This window comes from Lytechinus variegatus, chromosome 8 (assembly GCF_018143015.1).
Source record: "Lytechinus variegatus isolate NC3 chromosome 8, Lvar_3.0, whole genome shotgun sequence".
Lineage (NCBI taxonomy): Eukaryota > Metazoa > Echinodermata > Echinoidea > Temnopleuroida > Toxopneustidae > Lytechinus > Lytechinus variegatus.
This window is the reverse complement of record NC_054747.1, coordinates 13,283,179-13,293,835: the sequence shown is the minus strand read 5'-3', so window position 1 is coordinate 13,293,835 and position 10,657 is coordinate 13,283,179. Positions and strand designations below refer to the sequence as shown.

The 10,657-nt window shown below is 36.0% G+C and overlaps 1 protein-coding gene across 2 annotated transcripts in view; it reads left to right on the top strand.

Moving 5' to 3' along the window:
• The first annotated feature begins 490 nt into the window (after nt 1-490).
• LOC121420006 overlaps nt 491-10,657 on the top strand; it is a 36,508-nt gene continuing 26,341 nt past the window's right edge. Inside the window, exon 1 of one of the 2 annotated variants that reach the window (XM_041614517.1) lies at nt 491-963. In XM_041614517.1, the coding sequence (XP_041470451.1) occupies nt 894-963 (70 nt within the window). In that variant the 5' untranslated portion in view covers nt 491-893. The remainder of the gene's footprint in view (nt 964-10,657) is intronic. The other variant, XM_041614519.1, reaches the window with a different exon arrangement.

Below are 10,657 nucleotides of genomic sequence, written 5' to 3'. Positions count from 1 at the left end.
AAGTTGTAAATGCATATAAGATGATTGACTCTGAATAAAAGTCCAATTTTGATCATGTTTGTCATTGCTGTACGTTATGATTATTACTGCTATTATTGATTGATTTTAACTAGCATTCATTGCTTTATTACTGTATAGTTTTGCTTCTTCCCCCACAGAAACCTGGGGGGGATGATTGTACACACCATCCCCCCCACCTAAATTTCTGGGGGGATGCATCCCCATCCCCCCCGCTATCTACGCCCCTGACTCCATCTAGTGAGATGGGGGTAAACTAATGCTTTCAAATTGATCGGAGTGAAGAGACGCAGACGTGTCTGTCAATCAAATTTATGCCCCACCGCCACGGGGCTCCGCAGGCGAAGATGAGTCAAAAAAGGCTGGGGATTCCCCTAGAAACAGCGGATCACATGACCTGAATGACGTCACTAAAGTAATTATGCTTTGGCACGTGTCTTGCGCTCTCCGGACCGAAATCCGGGCAAACTGCGCATAACAATTACATCGACGGTCGGAGCTCGCTATCGAGGTCTTCCCCAGCCTCTCGGCGCGTGAGCTCATCCTCATACACACACTCGTCGCTCGTTCGCTCACCACAGACTTTCAATTCGTGTGTATCAGCAGAAGACGAAACACATAGGGGGTCCCTAGCATTGTGTGTGTTGCAACGCAGACGGTATTTTCTATGTTTTCCTTTTTCGCGATCTGCACAGCTGATTCGTCAACACAAAGACAACACATGACATGCGACGACAAAGAACATGCCAGGATTTCACTAAACCTGATCTCTTCGGCAGAATCAGACCTCCAAATGGTGCAATAGCAAAGGACTATCACTCGTGGATTATTCATTTTTATGCTGGCATATTTTGAATATCCATAACGCAGGTACTATGGCGGAAATCTCCTCTTTAAAATGTAGCTTCATTTCGTGGCGGATGTTTGTTATGATCTACGTCGGAGGTAAGTTATGATGATGATGCTGTTATCCTTTGTTATTGCTGTATCCTGTTTTTGTTAACCTAATTATGAGCTATCACTATTCATTAATTCGCCGTAGCATAGTGTATATGTGCTTATGTATACAACAGCATTTAGTGGATTAATCAAGTTTCAATCAATTAAAGCCTGAAACACAGATCCCGAATAGTATGTTAACAGAGCAGTGCAGTGTCGCCATATAAACAAAGCGCACAAAGAACCTGTGCGCACATGAGTTTCCATCATCAATCCTATATATGTATGTTTTCGGCAATATCTATTTGTTATATTTTCATCGTATATACTAATTCATGTCCGTGTTGTATTGTATTCACTTGTGCATCATTATGGTTGACACATGCATAAGTTGAATGCCTCGGCCTTGTCAGCAGGTCACGCGTACACGTGTGTTAATGACTTTGCCATAAATGTATACTGGGTGCATCCATTTTACATTCGACTGATGTCGTCCCCGGATGTCGCCCATCGGGAATTCGAGCTCAGTATCTGATAACCCCCATGATATCGTACTCTGTAAAAACTGTGGTATTAAAAAACTGACACCAATTGGTGGTAATAGAGGACCACACCCTGAGGTGTTAAAATAACACCCTAGAGATTGAACATAACACCAAAGAGTGTAAATGTAACAACCATAGGTGTTGTAATAACACCTATAGGTGTAAAACTGAGTAACACCACCAATTTAACAACGGTGTAACATAACTGGTGTGGTCCTCTATGTACACCGGTTAACACCGCATATCCCTGGTACAAGCCTATTACTCGAGGTTATGTTTTAAGAAAACGTCGATCACCCAAGAACCGATGTATTTATTTCGTTGTGCTCTCAAGCAGATGCTTGATGGAGCTTTTCTCTTGTTTACACGACTTGGTATTTTATTGTCTATTCATTCCATGTGTTTGTGTTTTTTAACTGCATTGGTAAGGAATCACCCCGGAATCACAGAACGATGTCGTGACTTAAAAGTTAACTGTAATTAACCCCCCTCCCCCTCCCAAAAAATAATAAAAAATAAAGAAAATGGGGACTATTTTTACGCCTATTGCCTAGAGCTTCACTGATGCTGATATAGTGTCCGTTGGTTTCGCAAATCATATTTCCTCAAAATCATATTATGCTGTTAACACTATGAAGATAAATCCGTACAGTGTAAATGTAGCAGGGGCTATATATTAGAGGGTTGTGTAGCTGTTTTAGAAATTGTATTATTGCATCCCAGGAAATTTTAAGACATGGTAAAAAATATGTCATTACCAATGTACCTCATTTGAGCTTTATCACATAATCATGTGATTAAAGGGATGCTCCAGGCTGGCAATATGATTTGAACTGATAAAGAAAAATCAGACAAACGAATCACTGAAAATTTGATGAAAAATCGGACAAGGAATAACAAAGTCATAGCATTTTAAAGATTTGAATTATTCCAGTGAAACAGTTCTAGGCATGTCTTCATGAATATTCAATAGAAAGGCTGATGATCTTTTGTATTTCATTATACGAAATTAGGTTTGAATTTTTACCTTTAAGATCTAAATAAAAGGAATGACAACTGATTTAGTGCATTAGATATTCAATGTTGTAATTAAAATTATTACAAGGGATACATATCATTCATACAATGAAAAAATGAAACTATGATGATTTCATGTAACTAATAACATAAGAAAAGGGAAAGTGGGAATGGTGAAATCATCAGCCGATCTAATGAATATTTATGACGACGTATATATTACTGTTTTCACGATATATTGCTCAATTACTTCGCTATTTGTTAGCAGAATTTGATGAAATTTTCAGCATATTGCTCTGTGAATTTTACTCTATTTATTTAGATATAAATATTGTCAGCCCAGATCCACCCCTTTAAAGCATGTTATTATTCCTGCTCTGACGTCCTTAACAAGTACTGGTTTCGACTTATGAAGTAATAATAATGATTTTCCCTGCTACTGCTAGTCTTGTCTCCAGAAGTATCCATATTTTATTCGAATGAATGCAACCGCAAGCTCAATGCGATTGGAGTGCAGCGAAATTGTGAATGCAATACCGTAAAAAAAATAATAAAATAAAGTAAAAACCTTATAATTATCCTACACAACAACCAGGGCCCGTCTTTCAAAGAGTTGTGATTGTTCCGATCAACGCAACTATGGACGGCCAGCAACGTCAACATCTATGCATGTTTGTTCTAAATATTTTCTAGCTATGATGTATATTAATGCATTCATTGTTTTCTTAGAAATTCACTGCGCTTCTATTTGCATACAGAGGACGTTGTGCTAGTTTATTGTAGAAAAAACAATATGACACTGATGGATGTCCATAGAGTTACGATTAACTGCATTAATCGTAACTCTTTGTATGACGGTTCCGTAACACAAAGGTTAACGATTAATCGTACGCTTGATTTTTAAAGATTAGTTGTACTTACCGTCTACCATGATAAGCTTTGTGTTGCGGACTCCAGATCTAATCACGGAAAAGAATCCAGAACTTATTGTCGAACAAAAATCGACTGCCAATTTCTTTTTTTTAATGTTTATCCTTGAACATCGAATTAGAATATTTTGGTGCCAACATTTCAGGGCTTTCTAACCACAATGTTAGCTACCGTGGGATTGAATACCAATTGGCATGAAGGTACATGAACTTTACACTAACCATGGAGCTAACTTTGTGCTAACAGACATTGCAATGAACATTTTGTCATATTGTAAACAGTATAGAACAGAAAATTAGTGAATTAATGTCAGGTCCACTCCCAGATATTAATGCTATTACGTAAGAAATTTGGCATGAAAGAGACGGAACTTCCATATTTTCCACATTGTAACCATTTTAATTTAGTAGAACTGGATCATGTTATATTATAGTATTGACTTAGCTTCAAAGGGAAAAATTTACATATTTTGTACATAAAGAATCCCCCTCTCCCTCTCTCTTTCTCTCTCTCTTTTAGGTACACATGCACGTTGGTTAGGGTTGAAAATGTATTTCTGTTTTCCGGTTACAAATAAGAATTGATCTTATTTGGAAGATTATTGATTTTTAGTCCAAAGACTTCGGTTACGGTTTCCCAAGAATAATTTATTGTTTCCTCTCCGAATCTTGCCTCAATTTCAACATATTGCGAAAGTCGAGGTATAATACCGTCCACATTGCACTGCAGTGACTCAGACACTCGTGTCATTTTTTTTCTCGTATTTCGCAAATGTAAATGCCCGTTTCGAAATTCAGTAAGCAAATTTACCTACCGCACCAAATGGGAGGACACTTTCACACCCGAACAAAGACACGAACAGCTGTGAGTCTATTGTTTGCTCGGTTGGATAAACTTGTTGATTTTGTGCGCCCACGATGGGTTCACCCAGGACAGCCATTTAGAGAGAACTACTGGACCGAGAATGGGGTAGTCTATAGATGACAGCCCCCTCCCCTTTCTCTCTTTATATCTCTCATGCTCCGCCACCCCCTTCCTCACGTGGGAAAGACTGTTTTTCACGAGTCTGCAGGCACAGACCCTGATTGAAACGTTGACCAACATGTGGGTCTCCACGCGTAGACTAGCACACGACGCCTTCAAGCACACAAGGCAATATAGGCTGCACATTCAGACCCTTCACTCGGGTGAAGGGTTTGTACAGCAGACTAGTTTTTCACAGCTTATACTAAGCAAGGATTCGTGAGTGTTACATAAGATGTAATAATATATGTATTCGCAGGGAGGGAGCCAGTTGAATTACAATCGCCAAACAAAGTGTTATGTTAGAATGGATTGGCGATATTTTGAAGTGTAGTTCAGGTATTGTTCAATAAATACAAGTATATACACGCCAACCATATAAGCCTCCAACTCAAACACTCCAAACAAAATGTTGGGCCTATATACTGAGGAGCTTTAATAGTCAGTGTATTGGTCGTATTCTGCATTATCATCGTTATTATCATTTTCTGCAAAATTGCAGAAACTTTTGATTATTTCCATGCGAAAAAATAACCCTTAATACGCGTGACCCTTTTTTGTGCCTGCATGAACAAACTAACACGTTTTTGTACTTTACCGTTCCTTGTTTTGTTCCATCGTGTTGTCTCCAAGTTTGTTATTTCTGGATGAATAGCGATTACGGTATAACGGACCGGCTATTGTCCTCCACCATTTATTTGCATACAATTACCTCCATCTTTATGCACTCTTTGCGGCCCCTGCATGTAAGTCATCTATTCACCTGGGGGATGTGTAACGAATAGATTGTGTGATTGTTTGCTGTTGTTATTGTTTGGGGATAATTTTGTTTGTCGACATAATAATTGAAACCTTGGTCATCCTTGGAACAAGACTAGACACGCCCGAGATCAACAACTGTAATTATTCGCGCGAAAACATGGAGAAAATAAAATAGGGTAGATTACATACCGTATATTTGTACCATAATAGCCTTGTTGTGAACAAGCAATTTGCAATCACATGATTTGGCTGCTTTTTGGCAGTACCCCTGCTAATGATAATTAACTGAGTAAAAATATGACGTCACATACATTTATGTCGGTGCCAGGTGAAAAAAAGGCAGAGGTAAACAATAGCAGAGGAAAAATCTGACAGGCATAAATAGCATGCAGAGGTAATTACTGCAGAGGTAATAATGGCAGAGGTAAAAATGGCAGGGGTAAAAATGGCAGAGGGTATAAAATGGCAGAGGGAAAAATGGCACAGAGGTAAAAATGGCAGAGGTAATAATGGTAGGGGTTAAAATGGCAGAGGTATAAATGGTAGAAGTAAAAATAGCGGCCAAAAATGACAGATAAAAATGGCAGAGGTAATAATGCCAGATGTAAAAATAGTAGAGGTAAAAATAGCAGAGGTAAATATGACATCGACGAGGAAAAGAGCCTTCTCCGTCATTCAGTTATAATTGACCTTGAACGGATTCTTCTGGACGAAATAGGCTTATGAGCTGATTATTATTATCATTTTAGGTCTATTGCTATATATCAATTGATGTAATTAAACGCGAACCTCTGCCATATTACCTCTGCCACTCTTACCTCTTAACATTTTTACAGCGAATCTTTATGTCACCCCCCCCCCATGCGCATGGGATATAATTTAATGTGATCTTTTTGGTTTTATTTCCGCATTGGTAAACTATAACTTTCATATAATCATTTGTCAATACATGAAATTGATAATAAAGGATCAAAGGTCAACAATAACAGGAAAAGAAAGAATCCACATAATTCATAAAATAATCATATGATAATGATGATTATGATAAGAATAATAAATAATTATAGTAATAATAATAATTATAATTATGATAATATCAATCATAGTTTTATATAAACACACGTTGTTTAAGTATGTCACTCTAGCAACAAGTTGTTCAGACTTTTTTGTACTTTTTAAACAACTTAAAAAGTATAAACAGTTGTTGTTGTTGTTATAGAGTGACGGGCTTAAACAATGGGCTTAACCGTTAAACAGCGTTTTTACAGTGGAGCTCATATTGCAATTAAGTCTCTTAGCGCTCTGCAAAGGAGGAATGATGAAGAAATAAACAAAAAGGAAAACGATCTTTATATAGCATGATATAGTTTTATAAAAATTTATCAAATACTATGTAGACACTACACAGTAAAAACGATGTTTACTATATAAACCTACAGTATTTTGTTTAACCGTTTAAACTATCATGTTTAATTTATTGACAATTAGATATTGAAAATTAAACTTTGTTGCCTAAGATAAACAATTACTGTAAGGTTCATATAGTAAACAGCGTTGTATAATTTTTCTTAACTGTGATATTTGCACATTAGTTATTTTGTAAGAAACTTATACATAGATTATCAAAATACACTTTGACAAGGAAATTTGGATTTGGGTAATAATGCAGAACCCAGAACAGACTAGCCTGCATGGCATGCAGTCATATGGATTTTAAAGGGTTACTGAAAATATCTATAAAGACTAGAGTAAAATTCACCAAGCGAAATGCTGAAATATCATCAAAATCTGAATACGAAGTTATTGAGTTTTATATGTAGCAATATTTTGTGAAAACAGTTATATGCACGTCGTCATATGGATGGACTGATGATGTCAAATCCCCACATTCCAGTTTATTATGTTATTACATGAAATCATAATTGTTTCATTTTTTTATACTGGTGTGAATGATATGTCTCCCTATAATAAGTTGCAACAATGAATATCTTAAGCATTAAATCAGTTGTCAATCCAATTAACATTTATATTTATTGAGAAAAAATGAATACATATAATTTCTCTATAATTAACATAACAGAACAAGTGGGGATATATACATTACGATAGAATAAGTTGCATCAATGAATATCTAATGCATTAAATCAGTTGTCAATCCAACATTGAGGGGGAAAAGTCCATGAATAAACATAATTTCCTATAATACATCACAGCAGAACAAGTGGGGATGTGACATCATCAGTTTACTAATTGAATATTCATGAAAACCTGCACCGAATTGTTTAACCGAAATAATGCATTTTGTTTTAATGCCATAACGTTGTTATTTCTGGTCAGATTTTGATCAAATTGTCAGTGTTTTATTTTGTCTGATTTTCCCCTCATCTGTTCAAATCAAATTTTCAGCCCGGAGTACCCCTTTGAAGGGGAAGTTCAAGGTGACAAAAAGTTTATTGGAAAAAAATAGCAGAAAATATGAAAAAAAATCAAAGATTAAGAAAGTAATTAGAATTTTAGATTTTGGATTTGTGACGTCATATGCGAGCAGCATTCCTATATCTAGCGAATGGTAAAAAAAAATCAATGAAATGTCAGTTTCTCAGAAAAATCGAAAATGGTTTTACTATACCTTTTGTATATCAATAGACAAATCATTTTCACACCGATCGTGAAAAAAAAACAAAAATGTGTCATTAAAAAAAGTCTAATTCATGCGTTTTATATTTCATATTGGGCACCTGCTCGTTTATGACGTCACAAATAAAAAAAAATAGAATTCTAATAACTTTTTGTTTGCGGATTTTCCTCAAACATTCACCAATATATTTATTTGTTGTTGTTGTTTTTGCGACGATCTGTTCTTCAGGGTGAACTTCCCCTTTAAGTCGAATCAAAACCATTATTTTGTCGAAAATGAAAACAGAAGGAAGGACCCTGGAAATACATAATTAAAGCAACGCAATGTGTGCTGTGTACTTATAAATGCCAAAAGTAAAGATGGAATGTGGATGTTGGACATTTAGGCTAAGATTCTGTGGTGTTACCTAATTACTGATATTGAAGGGAAAGTTTACCATGAAAATATGATTATTTCAATAAAAGTGTAGAAAAATAGAAAACATACTGTTGAAGTTTTTATTGAAATCTGCTAAGGAACCACTGAGATAATTATAAACAAAATTGTTCTTTTTTAACATTTAGTTACGCCACTGGTGAGTAGCAAGCTGTATGTCGTGTGATATAAATTTTTCGAAAATCCCATTTTTGAAATGTGAAAGTGATTTCTCTTTTGCGGCACACACACTCCTAAAAACGTAAAGCTAATTTATCTCTTAAAGAGCGTGTATAGTGACTGACTTCGGAGTGCGTATTTGTCTAGTTCATATTTTAACTAGACAAATCAGTACTCCGAAGTGCAGTCACTATACACGCTCTTTAACATGTTTAAGAGCTAAATTAGCTCTTCGGTTTTTAGAGTGCATACATACTCATACAGATAAGAATATAAAAGATCGTATTCCATTTAAAATATGAATTTCGAATTATGTTACATGATATATTTTAAGCTGCTTGCATATTATGACATCACAATAATAAACTTCAAAAATCTCAAACCCCTCTTTTCTTATATTCTTTAAGAATTCAATTAAACCTTCAGTTCACCAATATTTTATCTTATTTTGGTGTTTCTATTTGGACCAACTTGTCGGGGTGCACTTCCCGTATGATGAATTTGCTCATTAGTGGATTATAGTGCCATTTTTATTGGCATTACATAATCTTGTTTTTAAAAAGAGTACAGAGTAATTTACCACGATTCTGGAGATTACCTCCCATTGATTTTCAAAGTGCTGTTATATTCGATAACCACGTGCCTTTATTAAAGGATGTATGCGGGAACGTAATGTCTGAAGATTGACAGATAAGTATACATCCTGATTGATAATATGGATAGGCTAGAAAACTTGGTCACATGCACGGTTCTGAAGGTTATTTCAGGTATCATGACGAGGAAGTCATTTCAAATTAATATTGCCATGGATAAATGTTTGACCGAATTCATGATTCACCGAAATGATATGGGCCTACATATAGCGAGCAAAGGCTACACTGTAAAAACTGTGGTGTTAAAAGTGACACCAATTGGTGTTAATGGGGGACCACACTTAGGTGTTAAAATAACACCCTAGAGATTGAACATAACACCAAAGAGTGTAAATGCAACAACCATAGGTGTTGTAATAATACCTATAGGTGTAAAAATAACACCACCAATTTAACACCGGTGTAAAATAGCTGGTGTGGTCCTCTATGTACACCGCTTAACACCACAGTTTTTGCTGCGTATGAAAGGATGACTCTCAAAGACGGGATCGTCAGTGCATATTGCCAAGCCCCCCCCCCCCCTCCATTCACTCTAATTACAGGGATTTATTTGAAGTAAATCGAGGTATAGACGGCAGTTATGGACCACTCGAATTCTTTATTTAGTTTGTATCCTTCAAAAAATCGCTTGAACTTCGTCTCGAGGATTTGAACACAAAGCTTGAGATTCAAACTGAATCCTGAATTCGATTGGTCCCTAATAACTAGTCCAATATTTATTTCAAATCCTGCAAACAGTATTAATCGCATGCGTATACATTACTCTTCTTAAAGGTATTGTTTATCTTTGTGAGCAGCCGATTTAAAAAAATCTCAAACATAGATGAAACATGTGTACAAGTGCATGTATTAGAACTAATAAACCCTGAAAACAACCATTATTGAGAATGAAAAGCTAAAACTACAAGGCAAACCCCGATTTTGTATAAAGGCGTCTTGTAGACGCCTAAATAGTACACATAAGTGAATGAGATGAAATTAAGATGGTGTTTCCGGTCACTTTATATTTCAATTTTTGAAGCACTAAATAATTATTTTCGAACGCATTTTTTTCTGGGCTTCAGTTTTGTAACATATCACAGACAAGGGTGACAAGTGTGACCTTCTAGCTCAGATTTTTTTTAAATCAAACCAATGTTAACCAATCACTTTAAATGTATAAACACAGATGATAACTTAAATGGATACTCCGGGCTGAAGATGTCTACATTTCTGTTTCTGTTTGTGGTAACTCCCGTATACTCGGCAGGACATCATTTTTTGCTGGTAAACGTCAAGCTGGCATATAACCAATTACCTATGAAACGTTTTTTTCGTCTAGGTTAATGAGTCATAGTGGCTGACGTTATAGACGACAGATATCACTCTCGAGCCTTTTTATCAAAGTGGAGACGATGCCAGAGTTAATTGGGATTCGAACTCACAACCTTCCGATTATGAGTCCAATGCTCTAACCACTGGACCACACGACCCCACACGACCCCAACAATAAATAGAGTAAAATTCACAAAGCAAAATAATGAAGATTTGATCAAAAT